Genomic DNA, 17,646 nt, shown 5'->3' on the forward strand with positions numbered 1-17,646 from the left:
TTTCCTTTCTGCTGTGTTGGTATCTTACTTCCCACATTCAAGAAAACATTAATTTACTAAAACCAAGAATTATTTGTCTTTTTTCCTTTTTATACATCCCATATAATAACTGTTAATTGTTCTTATTTGTACCAAGTCATTCTTCAGGCAAAATTTTTCTGATAGCTGTATTTTCCATCTCATATCTAATATCCTTAACGTGACTTTCATAATGCTTCATAAGCTATCCTTCCTCTAACTTGGCACTCCATTATTCATCCTTAGCACTCATAATGTTAATGTTATGAACACAGCAACATCAAATGCTTACATGTGCTATATGAACAATTATAAATAATCTTATATATGATATGCTGGTTTTATAAATAAATCCCCTCAGGCAAAACGATAAATTGAGTACATTGTCCTAATACACAATGTGAAAACTACAGGACTTGAGATTGTAAGCTTTTCCTAGGTACATCTTTCTACTACTTTGTGCATCTATTACTACCACTCAATTTGGGCTACAACGGTTCCTTCACACCCCATGGTTGATATCTCTTCTACTTAGGTTTTGTAGTGTTTTACATCCTTTGAAAATGAAAATGATTCCAGAGGCCTGAAAGGAATCTCTATAGTATCCTGATATCCTGAACAGCCCAAAATTATTTTCATTAAGTATTACTTTAAGATTTTCTGTATTTTATTTTAGGAAAACAATTTTTTCAGCTGCAAAAACCCAAAGGTATATTATAATAAGTCAAGGCTTATTCAAACCACATCAGTCTCTCAAACCCACCGAATGCTTACAGCTGAAAGGAGTGTACCCCTCCTCTTCACCTCTTTCTGATAATCACTGAAGCTAACTTTATGCTCCTCAGTGCAAGAGCCATACTAGTTTTAGAGAAACAATGTAAACTCATTCATAAAGATTTATTGGTATTCTAATATGCCAGACCCTAATAAAAAAAAAAAACGAGGCTAACGGTTCTAAAAATATGCGTCGTGAATAAATACAGTAGTCAAATCAACTAGTGGTTCTTTAACACTGTGAAGGATTATGATCAAATGCAAAGATGTGAAGAAAACCGACTCTTCAAAAAAATGCACACACGAACTCTGTATATAATTTCCAGGAGATTTATGGGTTCTAAATCCTAGTCATCTACCATCAGTTCCATAGACTCAATTAAAAACCCATAACAAAAACTAAATACTCTGGGACAGGAATTTTCATTACAGTGCTTGTCAAATATGCTCTGTGCAGTACAATGTGTAAAAAAGCGACTTAAATAATTACTGATCCATAATTCCCTTATAGATAACCAGATAACCCCGGCAAACTGTTGTTCCATTAGAAATGCTTTGGTCAAAGGATTTTAAGCGCCCCAAATTCCCTTTCATTAATGACAATAATTACTTAATAATTCGAAAATCGAAATTTTGCTATTGACACGTGAACTACACAATCATTCACTAAACCTGGGCTTCTAGTATTTCCTCTACTTCCTTCATGCTCTGGTCTTCCTCCTTCGCATCCCAAAAGCTACCCCCAGAGCCCTAAAGCCCCCAGAGAAACAGAAAATAACTGATGCGCCACGAAGCACACACTCTCAAAGCAAGCGACAGTAGAATCCTGTGACGGCTACAACTTCCAAATCTTTTTCTCAAACCCCTAAGAGGTAAAGAGACTTACCTCAAGTTTCAAGAAAGCAGCGGCGACTGCAAGTAGACCAGCGACCAGTTTTCAAGAAGCTTCCTGACCTGCTCGTCACCATAGTGATTTCTAAGCGCAGGGCTCCAGCTTCCTTCTTCCCGCGAGATTTTCCAGATTTACGTCAGGGGGGTGGGGCCGGGTGCCCGCCCCTAATCGAGCCCGCCCTCTCTTTAAGGGGAGTCATTGGACAACCGAGCCCCGCCTCCAAATGTGGGCGGGACCCTTCGCTTTTTTTCTTTTTTTCCGCCAAAATTTGCCAAGTTGGTTTTGCAAACGCTGTAGTTCCTGTAACAGTGCTTCTGCTTAGGCCACAGAGAAAGCATTTCTTCACATTTTCTTTTCACTTAATAGAAACTTCCCCTGCCTCCAGAAGCCCGCCAGGATCTTGCGCATGCGCACGAGCGACCAGAAGATGGCGGTGGTAATCGCTGCACTTTATTTTAAATTAGTGAATCCCAGAAATCATTGCGCGCATTTGTAACGAATTTCCGTTCGAGTTTGTATTTTAGGCGCCATTTTCGAGTGAAGGACCCGGAGCCGAAACACCAGTAAGAGCGGGGAGGGGGTGGGCCTGTACAACCGTTTCCAGCCCCGGTCTGAGCGGACTGTCCCGCAGGTAAAGTACCTATTTTCCTGGTCAGGTTGTCACACTCATATTCACTGCGCTGTCCGCGGGAGCAGCCACTTCTGGGCGGAGGCTATGCGGGAGTCTCTCGCTGTCACCCCTCCCCCCGCGGCGGGGGCTTCCGCGCGCCTCCCCGGCGCCTCTTCCTCGGCTGCTTACGCGATTCTCTAGGAGGCAGCAACCCTCGGGACCTCTTCGCAAAAACCCTCAGGTCCGGCGCGGTGGGGAGGCAAGCCCCGGTCCCCGCGGCACTGGTCACCAGGTCTGCGCCTGCACTGGTGACTTTCGTGCTTCGCTGTCCAGCGGGCCTCCGCCCCAAGCTCCCGGGAGACAAACCCCTGCCGCCCCGAGCGACCGAACTCGACCCGGCGCTGCCGGCGTCCCGTTTCGAAGCGGCTGGCAGACAGCCCCAGCTTCTGTTCGGCCTCCCGCCTGCACCAGCGAGGGGACCTCGAGTCCCCCGGGCCGTCCGGGCACCTAGAGTAAATGGCGCGGAGAGGAAAGCGGGCGGCGAATCGCCTAGAGGTTTTTCCTCCTGTGGAATTGACGGCCACTCCACGCTGAAGCTAAAGTGAATTAGCACGGAAAGTGCGCTTGCATCCTCTCGCCCAGAGCGCGTGGGAATGGGAGTTGGTCATTTAGAAAGGCGTTAGAGGTGATATGCCTGTGCTGCAGACGATAGCCTTAAAAACAGAAAAGATCGCAGTGCGTGCACAGTTCTGGTTTCCCAGGCAGGTCTAGGTTTTTAACTTGATAGGGTTGGGGAAGTAAACCAGTCCCGCCTTCTTGTACTTGGGTGGTTCTTTTTTTTTTTTTTTTTTTTTCTTTTTTTTGGGGGCCCCTTCCCTAAGGATCTGAAGCCTCGGAGCGGAGTTTTAAATGGGGCTCTTGGAAACGGGTGGACCGAAGTCTCCCCGAGTAGGGCGGGCGACGCGGAGTAGGGCGCGGACCGAGGCTGGCCTGGTGCGGAGTCCGGCGGGGCAGTGTTGCTGACCTATTCCCCGCTTTCCTCCGGGCCAGCGACCATGCCCCGAAAAGGCACCCAGCCCTCCTCTGCCCGGCGCAAAGAGAAGGGGACACCGCCGTCCCCGGACGCCGCCAGCAGCGACACGGAACAGGAGCCGCCGCCGGCCGGCCGCGCCGAGGACCCAGCAGCCGCCGCAGGTGAATGACCCGCCGCGATTCGGCCGGAGCGCGCGCCTGGGGGCCGGGTGCGTCGGCGAGCAGCCCCGAGGCTGGCGGGGTCGTGGGGCGCGGGCCAAAGATGTGCGGTGACTTTGAAAGTCCAGGGTCTCCTCCAGAGAGCAACTGTGGAAAAACCATTCGGCGATTTTCAGAGAGGACTCAGTGCAGTTTCGGTGCTATGGTGTTGGAGAGATGGGGCGTGCGGAGGGGTTTCAGTTGTGAATTTGCCGCGTTTTGAAAGGCAACTGACCCAAAATATGTACTGAATTTTCGCTGAAATCGTCACTATCAGCCAAGAGCTAGTGAGCTTTTTTCCCAGATTCAGCGTCCTGTAAATGAATGTGAAAACTTGCCTGAACCCTAACCTCACTTTTGTGGTCTTAGGTAGCCCTTAAAGAGGTGATAATTTATTTAAAAACTGCTGTACCTTTTTGAGTCTAGGAATTGAGCGATGCGTATTGTGAAACCCCTATGACAGTATCCTTGAAGCGCGTTTTTCAAGCGCTGAAAGATAAGGAGTCCTGCATCTGACTTAGGACCTTAGAATTTAATCTCCTGTTTACGATAGGAAGTGGGGGATTCGTTTGTTGTTTTCTTTCCGGATCTATTTCATGATCTAATGTTTTGATTCCTAACTATACTTTAGTTCTATGGATTTTATGACTGGTGGCATTTCTTTAAGAGTTTCTGTCTTTAGTAAAACTAAACTGAAAGATTAAATAGCATCCCCGTGAATTTAGAATAATAGTATACTCGAATGGCAAATAGAGATTTCTAGGTTTCTAAAGTAACATTTCTCCATTCTATATTTTGAATATTAGCAGGCAGTAGTCTTCCAAACTAATACAGGCTTTTTCCCCCTTTCTTTGCTTTTGCTTTGAACGACTTAGAGACTCCAGGTGAACAACTCGATAACCGAAGTTTAGAAGAGATTTTGAATAGTATTCCTCCACCCCCACCTCCAGCTATGACAAATGAAGCTGGAGCTCCTCGGCTTATGATAACTCATATTGTAAACCAGAACTTTAAGTCCTATGCTGGGGAAAAAATTCTAGGACCTTTCCATAAGGTATTTGCCCTTTTCAGATCATTTGTAAGATCTTTTATAATCGTTTATAAGTTAATACATCTTTATTACAAGTTGTTTCAATTTTATAACTATCCTGCCTGTCTCTCTCACTCTCTCTCTCACACATTACATATATAATGAATTTAACGACTGAAATTGTCTGTTCTCTTTGGTACCTTTCTATAAAGTTTTCCTCATTGAATGTTTTTGTTTAAAAGCAACGTTTCCCGTTAACTATTACATTGACTTTTGTAAAGTCTGGACACAAACTAAAACATGATTTTAAGGCATTGGAGATTGCAAAACGAAATTATGATGTGAGAAAACTCAGGTTGGTGTGTCTTCTAGCAATGAAAATTTTAACTTGCAGTTTTTGCTGCAAATAAAAAGGCAGGCAGTTTAAATTAAAAAATGAGTAGTAGTATTATGACCGTTTAAGTTTTTTTCCTGTTTTTTTATGCAGCGCTTTTCCTGTATTATTGGGCCAAATGGCAGTGGCAAATCCAATGTTATTGATTCTATGCTTTTTGTGTTTGGCTATCGAGCACAAAAAATAAGATCCAAAAAACTTTCAGTGCTAATACATAATTCCGATGAACACAAGGATATTAAGAGTTGTACTGTAGAAGTTCATTTTCAAAAGATAATTGATAAGGTAAGGAGTTTCTATGTTTTTACTTAGTATAACTTCAAGTAAGAAAAGACTTCAATACATTACATACATTTTATCATTACCGGTTTAAATCAGCCTTTTAAAATGTCTGTAATTAAAGCAAAAAGATAATTTCTTTTAATACCATATTTTCTTTGGGGGCAGTGGTGTTTGTGAAAAATAAAGCATTAAAAATCTTAAAGAGGAAAAATTACGATTAGTTAATGGTAATCCTCACCTCTGGGAATAAAAGAGTGAGCAGATTGAAGACCTTCAGTGTGAGTCTTTTACTATAAATTTGGGTTCATTTCGAAAGTTATATTTTATTACTTTAGAAAAATTACCTAAACTTGAAAATTTAGTGGTTGACTAATTTTTCATTATTCCAGTGCATATTAAATATATTTTTAATGGTCCTATGTATCTGTGATATGAAAGATCTTTCATTTGAACTACTATGATTAAACACTTTTGAAATGGGAGAAAGGTAAATGACTGTGTTATCTAGAATTGGGGGCACTGATAAAATGTCTTATTTAGATTGTTTACTATTTGGTATTGTTTAGGGAGATTGTCATGTGTTTAATGAGTAACTTAGGAAATGGTTCAAAAATGACTGAATAGAATCTAAAAAAACCTTAACTGCAGGTGACACAGCTACTGGGTGGTGGTGGCGTTCCTTTCTTTTTTAATATAAAGAGCACTGATTACACCAAGCAATAGATTTTGATTTTGCTTGCTAATGCATTTTATTCTATAATTTGGATTTCAATGTAGATGAGAGTTTTATTCCACTGCCTGTTTATATTTGATTCATCCACAGTAGAAAAGCTATAGGCTCAATATCACTGAGCTTATAAGTAAGTTTTAATGTTACAGTAGATTTGCATATGATTTCTTTTCAAAATCAAAGAATAGAGTTGTGAGTTCTTTACAATTCTTTTTACTTCAGTTAGTGACTTGTCCTCCTCCAGCACCACCAAAATATCCCAACATCACTATCTTGCTTTTCCTTGTATTATCTAGTCTTGTAGCTTTTTTATGTGAACTGATAATTGGTCTGTCAACATGATTATTAATTTGAATAGGTTTATTTTAGTTATGGTGGGACTCCTTGGTTCTTATCTGTCCTGATATGTTCAGGGCTGGAGTTTTTGTTTGCTTGGTTTGGCTTTTGGTTTTGGAGATCTTTGAGAAAGGAAGCAAACAACTTGAAAAAACTATCTTTTATTTGCTAAGCAAGGTTATTTTTGAGAACTACTGTCAGTTTGTGTGCATGTTCAATTTAAGTATTTAATGTATAGATGTAGTTTCAGTATGAAGTGAGTGAAATTTGAAGCAGAACAGTGACTTGATACCAACAGTTGTTTTCTTGTTTTATTTTTCCTCAAAACAGGAAGGGGATGATTATGAAGTCATTCCTAACAGTAACTTCTATGTATCTAGAACGGCCTACAGAGATAATACTTCTGTCTATCACATAAGTGGGAAGAAAACAACATTTAAGGATGTTGGGAACCTTCTGCGAAGCCATGGAATTGACTTGGACCATAATAGATTTTTAATATTGCAGGTAAATTTATTAAAAACCACATACTATAAAACTCTAGTTTTTGGTTTTTTGTTTGTTTTTTCCAATAATGATAGATTGGGGGTTTTCCCTAATGGATGGATCCTGTATATTTGAGGCCTTAAAGTACTCTAGCAGCACATCATGATTTACATACGTTAGTCAAGATGCGAATCATTATATGCTGCTCTAGAAATTTAAGGAAATTCATTCAAACGTATACTTTCATCAGTATCTGTTAATTTGGATGGACTGACATACTTGTTCCACTCTAGCAGCACGTAAATATTGGCGTAGTGAAATAAATATTAAACACCAATATTATTGTGCTGCTTTAGTGTGACAGGAATATAGCAACTATTTATCATTTGTTTGTATTTCCCTTTAAGATAAAATTTTAAATGAGATTATCTTTTAATAGCCTTTCCTTTTTTTGTTTTATCTCTTCTAATAATGGCAAAATATATATATGCTTTATTTTTGGCAAGTTTTCCTGAACACCTAATTTTATTTAATTTTTAACACTAAAAGTTTATTCTTTACGTTGGTTTGTTTTGTTTAGAATGACTTATTTTCTTGAGCTACTTTTACTGATAGATCAGAAAATAACCCAATATATCACAACTTTTAAGAACAAAAGTTTTAAATCCCCAATATTAAGCTGAATTTGACTACAGATTTTTTTTTTTTTTAAGTAAAGGTATTTTCTACCATTATTGCTTGGTAAGAAAAATCTTCCCTGTGTCTTAGTTTTCAAAAGCTTTTTTTACTATAAAACTATAGCATTTTCAAATATTTTGAAATTACTGGTGGATTTGAGGACTGCTATTACCTAGGAGCATAGTAAGAAAAGTAAAACCATTTCCTTAAGCAGAAGTTGCTACTAATATCTTGTGCTACTTATTGATTTTAAAATCAGTTGATAATTTTGAATTGCTACTAAATGTTTTCTTGGGATGACTTTCCCATTAACAAACTTATAAAATGTTATTAAATATTTCCAGTTTAGTCTATATTCTTCACCTGTTTTTTAAAAATACTACTTTTAGACGTATAGTGCATAATGTTCAAGGCAAATTAGTAACATTCTGGAAAACCTTTACTCAGTATCATTTACTGCCCAAATCCTATATATTTGTTACATAAGGTAGCAAATGACCCAAACTTGCTTATGTTAGGAAATCAATTGTAGATACATCTTTAAACAAGATTTGAGTTTATGTACATGTGGAATTACAGCTTCCCTGGGGTTTGTCTTTAAATCAAATTGAATTATTTTATGGACTATCATCTTTTAGAATTTGACTTGATTATAAATAAATACCCTTTATATGTTCAATTTACTAGTCATAGTATTTCACTACAAATTGTGAGGGTTTTGTTGTTTTTTGTTTATTTCAGATAGGGTTTCATTATGCAGTTCAGGCTGGCCTCGAGCTTACTTTGTAGGACAGGCTGGCCTCAAACTCACAGCAGTCCTGCCTCAGCCTCCTGTTATCTTGTTCTTGGCTGTTCCATTACTCTCATCCTGGGATAAAGTTTAAAAACCTGTGCAAAGGCTTAGCAAAACAGACTGAATTTTAGCTCTTTTTAAGGGTAATTTATTTTCCTTCATTTAGCTGCTTTGTGAAAAATCCAGTTAATATGTAATAATTTCCCAAAGAAATAAATAAATTATAAGTTGTCACATTTATATTAAGTGTATGCTTCCAAAAAACCTTAGGATAGTTAAGCCATTTGTCCTCATGATAATAAGAACCTTTTTCTGTGCTCTTTAACAATTAAATTATTTTAAAATATTCTTCCTGAATAATATACTAACACTTTCAAATTAATAGATTGAATTTGACATGATTAAATTTACAGTAAGAACCTTAGGAACTCAGTTGTTAGAAGAAAAAACTAGGGTTAGATTAGACAGTGGTACACTACTAAGTTTGAGAAAGAATGGGAGTGGTTTCTATGGGGTGTGTTTTGTTTTTAGCTATTTAATCAAAATTTTTAGATTCTTACGGTAGCAATACAAAGCATTTGAAGGTAAGTAATATTGTGGTTTTTAATGACTTTGGAGCCTGTGAACTTAGAGGCAACATGATATCAACCAAGACATAAATGATTACTTTAAATATATGGTCTGTTTGAACAGTGGTAGTGGTTAACACATCCCAAGTAATCTAAATTTATTGAAAGTAAAGTTTTATTTTTAAGAATAAAACGCCCTAAATTTTAGAAGGCCATAAGTGTTTTTTAAAAAGTTACAGTGTTCATATACTACTGTCTTAGGTATTTTTAAATAAGCACTTTTAGTATTTTGATTCATTTAAAAATTTCATTCATTAACAATTCATATGGGTTTCTAATGCACTGTACAAAGATGCTATAAGTACTACAAAGATGGTTAAAACTATTTTTTACACCTATGCATTAGATTATGACATGATGTGGTTGCACTTGCCTGTAATCCCAGCATTTACTCAGGAGGCTGAGACAAGAATATCAAAAATTCAAGTTCTTCAAAGACAGCCTGGGCAACTTAGTTGAGACCTGTCTCAAAAAAGGACTGAAGGTATAGCTCAGTACTTCTTGTGTTAATCCCCAGTCCCCCAGAAAAGGCTACAACTATTAGCACAACTTTAATGTTGTCAAATTTTCAAATTTTGGAATTACAAAATCTAAGTTTATTGTTTTCAGTTTTGGAGACTAAATCTAGATCTGAGTTATCTATCACCCTTTTTTCAATATACGTCTTCCAAGGTTGACATGGCATACAAACTCTTCAAGTTCTAGTCTTTTGGATAGTAGAAATAACTTACTGTAATATCAAAAGCAATGTTTCAGCCTTATTAATCCATACTTCAGCTTTTCCAAAACTGTCTGAGTCAACACCTCAACCATGAAAAATAAGAATTTAGAATGCTGCCCCTAAGCATCTAAATATGAAGTCCAACCACAGAAGCGTTGTGCACTTTTTAAACAGATATTAACCTTAGTGATTTTGTTTCTTGGCCTGTAGTAACTATGAAAGACCAAATTAGAGTAAAATGTACTAGAAGATAAAGAGCAAGTTATAGTATAGTTAAAATGTGAAAAATAAAGATTAAAGCAAAATAAAAATTCAAAGTTCAAGGGTTGGAGTTAGCACATGCTTAGCATGTGTGAGGCCCTGGGCTAGCTCCCTAACACTGGGGCGGGATTTATCAAAGCATAATAGTTCTGAGCCATTTAATTCTGATGCAGACACCCATGTTTATTTTAATGATTCAAGGCCCCCTCTTTTATAGCTGTATGCTATTTGAGTTTTCTATATGCTTGGTAAAATTTTTATTATATCGAATAAACATAAAAGTCATCCGATCTTCATTTTTCTTAGATTTGATTATCAAAGAATAGTTTCAGTGGTGGGAAACCTATGGCATGTGTGCTATGGTGGATTGTTTGTATCACTGAAAGCTCTGAAAGTTTTGCTATCACTGGTATAACTAAATCACAGTATCCTTGTTTGCCACCCAGCAAAGCCTTCAATAAATTAGAATTTAAGGCCTTGTTTGTATATTTACTCTTAAGTGTATGATGCAGGTGGTCAAACCCAGGGTCTCACAGATGGCTTGCCAGTTGCTCTGCCACTGAGTTACACCCATAGCCAAGCATCTTAACATAATTCGTAATTGAAAAAACAGGTATTTAAAACCTTATTTTCTATGCATGAAGCTTCAGGAAGTAGAGATAACTTTGTAAGATACTATAAAATTTTGCCAGTTTCAGATACCAGCATTTTAACAAACTGAAATACTTTTGTGGGTTTTTGTGCCACCACTATGTGATTTGGAGCCTTGACATGGCAAGGTAACTGATAAATTCAGATTGGTGCTTTTAAATTATTTCCGAAATATACTGCATTATTACCCTAAATGAAAACTTAAAAATTCTCATGGGACTGGTAAATTTTCTGAGAAACAAGTCGTCCTCTAATCAGATTGTTCAACCCACAGATTATGTAGTAAATAACAAAATGAGGGGAAAGGATTAGGATGCAAAAGGTAGCTGCAAGAACAGTCCTTGATTTTCAGTGGAAAACCATAGAAGTCCTAATAGTCAAAAGTCAAGTAAGTATGGGCTAAAGGTTCACACTGTTGATTCAGTATTGCCAAGCTGATCTGATATAGTAACTGGTTTTAAAAAAATGTACAGTGTATCTAAAACTAAATGTTATATGGGACTTCAGGTGGAATTTATTTTGATTCATAAATGAATTTGCCGTAACATTTTTAAAATTGAATATTTATTATAATGAGAGGAAATGAACTGTATGTCCTTCCATCTTATTTGGGAAGAAAGGAACAAATAACCCAATAAGCAACTACTCTGCTTTAGCCAAAGCTAGACTGTTTCCTAATAACTATACACCATTTCTTCAAGAAGTTAGCCAGAAACATGTGATACTATGAGGAGTGTTTTTAATCTGTGTAAACTATGAGCAGATCCCAGCTTTTGGTTATCAAAAAAATAAAGACTTAAGTAATACCTTATGGCCATTTGATATAAATTCTTTTGGTGTGTTTTTCATTTATCTAAAAATAGGTATTTAGATTTTCAAAATAGGCTTTCAAATATTCAAATTGATAGGTACTGTATTAAATTGGTTGTCAGATATCCTTTGGATAAATCAAAAGTTTTAAACTACAGCTTCTAGATGAGTGGTTCTCAGGAAGTTCTGTACCCCTGTTTTGTGTTGTTGCAGCTGGTAAAGGGGAATACTAGTAGTAAATATAGGTCAGATACGTTAAACATTTTTACAGCACCCAATACAACTCCCACAACAAAGAACAGCCATAGCAAATAACAGAAGTGCCACTATCGATAAACCTTATCGAAGTAAAAACTTGAAAAAAGTTTTTGGTTTCTTCAATGACTAAATTCATCTGTTGTAACCCAGTTTTGGGTATTCATCCAAGTTTAAGTGCTATCTAAAACTTAAATTATTGCTGCAAACATTTGAGAAGAACTAACAAAGCAGAATAAAATAGTGCACATAAACATATGAACTGATTCATATATAAGGTACTGAATCTTAAGAAAAATAAATAACAGGCCTTTTTGAAATAAATGTCACTTTATAGTTAGTGATCATGGTGCTAATGGAGTGTCATACTACTGAAAATTGATGACCTATAAACCTATTAAAACTTATGCTTTGAGAAGATTTCAAAATGAGCTGTTTTGTGTTACCTTTAATTATTTTATATAAGTAGAAGGCATAAATTATGTTGATGTTTATTTAAATATTATACCTTTTATTAGTAACAAGTGTTATCTCAAATTTTGAGGGTTGAATCAGACTAAAAAAAGAATTGCTAAGATATTTTAATGAGTAATTGCTTTGGGGGGGTGCTCTTGGTTTATTTGTTTTGTTTTTCCTTTTTTAGCTATTTTGCTGGAAGTAAGAAATGTATTTTTTTCCCACTTGCCTGCCTGTGTCTTTTTGTTGTTGTTGTTGTAATAGTTATAGTAGAGTATAAGTAGGCTACTTCTAAGAAGTGAAGTAAAAGCATTTTGTCTGAACATGTTCAGACAAAATTTTCTTCACCTGATAGTAAACCTTGACTGATTATAGACTTTCTTTTTGTGTTGCTGGTTGAACTACATAAATACAAACATTAATCTAAGATGTTAATTACAATTCAGAGGTTTTTTGGTTTTTTGTTTGTTTGGGGCTTTTTCATTTTTATCGGTATTCGGGGATCGAACTCAGGACCGCCTGCTTGCAAGGCAGGTACTTATGCCGCTGAGCTAAATCCCCAGACCCCGGAATTCAGAGTTCTTAGGTTGAAGATTGTGAGCAAAAGTTTCCTGTAGTACATACTCCAGGGCCATTAATTTTCTCCAGTCAATGTGATCAGTTGGATTTCTTTTATTACTGTAAGAAATAGTTAACCTTTTCCATTTAAGCCTTTATTTTTAGAAAATTGAACACTGAAGTTTTAAACATTCTTATGAAGCCCTTTACTTGTTGAGGTGTTATATAACTGTATATAGAAACTATACTAACCATTCAGGGACAGGTTTCCTTCCACACTTTAGCCATGAAATGCTTTTAAACAGAACCTTTGACTGTTATTAATGGTTGGTTAATGTCACCACAACGATAAAATTGCTAATTACACCAATACTTTGCTAAATTTTGCTTAATAGAAAAATTCTATTAAAAGAATATTCTAGATAGGGAACTTCCTTTTGGCTTTGCATATATATGTGGGTATATGTTAGGATGTTAAAAGAATCATGTAAGGGACTAGTAAGTACAGTACATATTTCTAGGTTATTTGATGAACATTAGTTGTTCATTACTGTTGAGTTTGACTGTCTCCAGTTCTCACCTAAAATTGTTTTAAACACATACAATGAGTATGAAATATGACTTTTTTTTAAGGGTGAAGTTGAACAAATAGCTATGATGAAACCAAAAGGCCAGACTGAACATGATGAGGGTATGCTTGAATATTTAGAAGATATAATTGGTTGTGGACGACTAAATGAACCTATTAAAGTCCTGTGTCGAAGAGTTGAAATACTAAATGAACACAGAGGAGAAAAGGTGAATCTGTATTGTAGTCTTATGAATCAGAATGTTTCATTTATGAATTTAAGAATTTTACTGAATCAGTCATAATAGTTTTTAATTGAATCTTTACTATTTTATATTAAAATATATATTGTCAGCATTTCAAAAGAACATGTTCTTTGTTAATACAGTTTTTATTTAAAGTTGGCATAGTTTAGATTCAGTTTGTATGAATAAAGTGTATATTTGATTTTTAAATTTTTAATTTTGTAGTTAAACAGAGTTAAAATGGTGGAAAAGGAAAAAGATGCCTTAGAAGGAGAGAAAAACATAGCCATTGAATTTCTTACCTTGGAAAATGAAATATTTAAGAAAAAAAATCATGTTTGTCAGTATTACATGTAAGTACCTTAAGTTGTCAGGTTTTATATATTTCTATCTAATCAAAGCCCTTTTTTTATAGTAACGTGAAGACTGATGTGAAAAAATACTTTTACATACACAGTATGTAGATAATATTCCAGATGGTTCCAAACCGTTACATGCCTTATAGCAGTGTCATAGTACAGTTAATTTTTCCTCCATGTTTTATACCCTGGTGCTGCCTTTGCATCACTGAGTGACTGTTGGTGGTGAGTATATACAGTGGGGGAATGCTGAACAAAGAGGAAGATTATGGAACAGAATATTGTGCTGTTTCAAACTAGTGAGTATTTTATTTCTGGAATTTACCATTTAAGGTTTTCAGATAGTTGTCAGCAGGTAACTAAGAATAGAGGTTACTACTGTATATATTCTTTTAAATTCACATGATAGGTCCAATTTTATTTATATTCTCTTACTCCTAATTTCTAGCTTTAAAATGGGGGGTGGCAGAGATAAATCATAGCCTAGGTGACTGTAAGTTGACTATAGTCACAAATAATTTAGAAACAGCTGATTTTACTAAAATAGTTGTACAGTTTTAGAATATCTATTTTTTTGTTGTTTCTCTAGTTATGATTTGCAGAAACGAATTGCTGAAATGGAAATACAAAAGGAAAAGAATCGTGAAGATACCAAAGAAATCAATGAGAGGAACAATATACTGTCAAATGAAATGAAAGCAAAGAATAAAGCTGTGCAAGATATAGAGAAGTAATATTATTTTGGAAAGTAGTAAATGTATTTAAACTAAATTTTTATTATGCATGTGTCTATATGTAGACTTTGGGCAAACATTTTTAAGATGTTTGCCAGTATGTAAGATGGTCTCCTTTTGTTTAAAAAAGTACTGCCCTGAATCCAACTCACTGTTAGCGAATGTGTATGGATCACTGGTATTGGGGTGCCGCCCTCTAGCGGCAGAATGCATTTATAACACCAAAGCATTTGACCTAATAGGTTATTCTTTAACTTTTTTTTTTTTTTTTTTTTTTTTTGTCTTTTTCCTTTTTATCGGTACTGGGGATCCAACACACTACTGCCTGCTTGCAAGGCAGGCGCTTATGCCGCTGAGCTAAATCCCCAGCCCCTATTCTTTAACTTTTATAGTAAAATTTTATATATCTACAGTCATAGTCATTGAAAAATGTGTTTCCTTCCATTTTAAAAACGGAAAGAAAAGTACTTTGTAATGAGAAATTTTAACATGTTTGACTTTTGGGAAATCACAATAAGACCCTGTCTCAAAGAGAAAAATAAAAGACATTATGATTTTTAAATATATGCTCTCCAAAATAATTACTACTTTACTTGCTTTTCTAGGAAACTCAATAAAGTTACAAAATTTATTGAAGAGAATAAAGAAAAATTTACAAAGTTGGATTTGGAAGATGTTCAAGTTAGGGAAAAATTAAAGCATGCTACTAGTAAAGGCAAAAAACTGGAGAAACAACTTCAAAAAGAAAAAGAAAAGGTATGTGCTATTAAAAAATCCTGAAAACTTCATATCTGAATATCAGATCCAATTACTACTATTTTTTTACAAATGTACTTTTTTTAATTGCCTTAAGAGCATGAGTTAGGGCCAGGTATGGTGGGGTGCATACCTATAATGCCAGCACTTGTGAGGCTGAGACAGGAGAATTGCTGTGAGTTCAAGACCAATGTTAACTAAGTAACAAGGCCCTATCTCAAAAAACAAAACAAAAAAATCATGGGTTAGAATTCTGAATGTTCAGTGTTTTTTCTCAGAATATGATTTTTGTTCCCTGATGGGAAACCTTGTATACATTGAGTTTTAGAGTATATATTATAATGTGTTGTTGGGAAAATACTTATCAGCAGTTCTATTTTGATGCTTGTGATAATTTTCTTTTTCCTAAAGTAATAGTTTAAAAAGATATTTTTGAATAAATATTACAGACTTTTTAAAAACCTGCCCCTTATAAAAATCAAGCTAACAAGATCAGAGTAGGAGTTTCTCTCTCTCTCTCCTTCCCAGGAAAGATGGGAAAGTTCATAATTTATAACAAGATATTAATTAGCTATTCTTAAGTTTAAAAAATGAACCAGGTCCACAATGTGCAACAGCCTACTGTGCCATAGGGGGTCTCTTAAATAATCATAGAACAGATATTAATAGATACAACCACTAAATCCAACCTCAAAAGCTTTATTCCATGTATGACAGAGTAACTACCATTTAGTCGGTACTGCTTTGCATTATAAGCATTCTCCAAATGTATTAAGATATTTTGTGTCCAGTATGGCCAACACAAATTGTATAAATCATTGTTTAAGTCAATCAATCAGTGTTTGATGAGTATTAATTTTGGAAATACTGAACTTCTCTGGTAAAAAGCAGTCAGAAAAAAAAAATAAATTGGGAGTAACTTCAAATTGGACAGACTAAACAAAGCATAAAATGTTACAGAGGCATTAACTTGTAGGCATAAAATGTGGCTGAGTAACTATTAATAATATAAAATGTAAGTTCAGTATGACTCTAGAAGGGTAAAGTTGTTACGGATCTTAGATTTGGACGCAGGGGTGAGATAAAGGTAATTTGCAGTATATTATGATATATACCATGAAGAATAGTATTTACAATTCCATGTGGTCATAGCATGTTTAAGGCAAAAGAAGGATAATTACAGCCCAAAATCAAGATGTTTGAAAGATAGACTTATAGCTATACCAGGAAGAATAGTTTTTCATAAATGAATCCATGCATAAGATTGATTTTACTGTTAAATTGAAAGTACAGAAATAATTGAAAAACCCCTTGTGAAGCTAACCAGTTCAAATTTAGTTACAAAGACCCACTGCTCCTAAGAATTTCTTTTTGTTACTTTTTTTTTTTCTTGTAGTACTGGGGATTTTAATTTTGGGTTCTGTGTACGCTAAGGGCATTGTTACTGATCCATACCCATAGCCTGAGAAGTAGTTTTCAAATCAAATGTTGTTTTTATTGGTAGCATAAAGGTATTTGCTTCTGTAACTTTAATTTGTCTTATAATCTCAGGTTGAAGAATTTAAAAGCGTACCTCCCAAGAGTGAGACCATCATAACTGAAACAACAACTAAAAAAGATTCCCTTGAAAAAGAAAAAGAGAAAGAAGAAAAAAAACTAAAGGAAGTTATGGATAGTCTTAAACAGGAAACACAAGGGCTTCAGAAGGAAAAAGAAGTAAGTTTTTTTTTATAATCAGTGTGGATTTTGGTGGCTTTTTTAAAACTTGAAGATGTTTTTGCAGTGCTACAAAAGTCAACTTCTAAAAGAATTAAGTTTAGCCTTTGAATATATTGAACATCCCTAAAACTATTCAACCTAGAGACGCTCCTCCTACTTTTTGCTTTCCCACTTAAAGAAAAAGTAATTCAGAATTTGTAATAGTAGAAAATATGTCAAGTACTTTGGTTACTGTAAACTTACAAAATTTTCACACTTTCCTCTTGATCCCCTAAATTATTTTCTTGGTAGTTTGTTGGCCAATTAAAAATCTAGGAACACGCTAAGCATAGCTTATCAACATTTACCTTTTTCCTTTAATGTGGTGTAACAGTTAAAAGCTGTGACTCTTATGTCCGGTTGTGATTCATATCCTAGATAAGTCTCTCTCTGCTCCTGTAGAAGATTTTAGATCTCCAATTTATCTTCCTCAAAATGAAGAGAGAAATATATCCTCTGAGTAAATAAAAAATATATATATACATATAAAGTACCTAAAACATAAGAAATTTATAAATCTCAGCTATTATTTTACCTCTTCATTAATAAAACGAGAGTATGAGGATGGTTGGTTTTAACATTAATATGTATGGTCTACTCAACAAAGTATAAACATAGCATTAGGCATCTTT

At 35.5% G+C, this 17,646-nt stretch overlaps 2 protein-coding genes across 7 annotated transcripts in view; one reads left to right on the plus strand and one right to left on the minus strand.

The window, feature by feature from the left end:
- Positions 1–1,858, minus strand: part of Ift80 (intraflagellar transport 80) — a 131,021-nt gene extending 129,163 nt beyond the window's left edge. The window contains exon 1 of one of the 3 annotated variants that reach the window (XM_063249272.1): positions 1,679–1,858. The gene's annotated coding sequence lies outside the window, so the exon portion shown is untranslated. The remainder of the gene's footprint in view (positions 1–1,678) is intronic. The other 2 variants (XM_063249273.1, XM_063249274.1) reach the window with 2 other exon arrangements.
- Positions 1,859–2,015: 157 nt separating this feature from the next.
- Positions 2,016–17,646, plus strand: part of Smc4 (structural maintenance of chromosomes 4) — a 31,632-nt gene continuing 16,001 nt past the window's right edge. The window contains exons 1-10 of one of the 4 annotated variants that reach the window (XM_063249270.1): positions 2,016–2,315; positions 3,345–3,488; positions 4,400–4,578; positions 5,042–5,233; positions 6,627–6,803; positions 13,228–13,392; positions 13,633–13,760; positions 14,356–14,496; positions 15,106–15,256; positions 16,808–16,972. In XM_063249270.1, the coding sequence (XP_063105340.1) occupies positions 3,350–3,488; positions 4,400–4,578; positions 5,042–5,233; positions 6,627–6,803; positions 13,228–13,392; positions 13,633–13,760; positions 14,356–14,496; positions 15,106–15,256; positions 16,808–16,972 (1,437 nt within the window). In that variant the 5' untranslated portion in view covers positions 2,016–2,315; positions 3,345–3,349. Of the gene's footprint in view, positions 2,316–3,344; positions 3,489–4,399; positions 4,579–5,041; positions 5,234–6,626; positions 6,804–9,226; positions 9,367–13,227; positions 13,393–13,632; positions 13,761–14,355; positions 14,497–15,105; positions 15,257–16,807; positions 16,973–17,646 lie in introns of those variants that run through there. The other 3 variants (XM_063249269.1, XM_063249267.1, XM_063249271.1) reach the window with 3 other exon arrangements.

Source organism: Cavia porcellus, unplaced genomic scaffold, assembly GCF_034190915.1.
Source record: "Cavia porcellus strain 051 isolate PalLab524CR breed Dunkin Hartley unplaced genomic scaffold, mCavPor4.1 scaffold_5, whole genome shotgun sequence".
In the NCBI taxonomy this organism is placed as follows: Eukaryota; Metazoa; Chordata; class Mammalia; order Rodentia; family Caviidae; genus Cavia; species Cavia porcellus.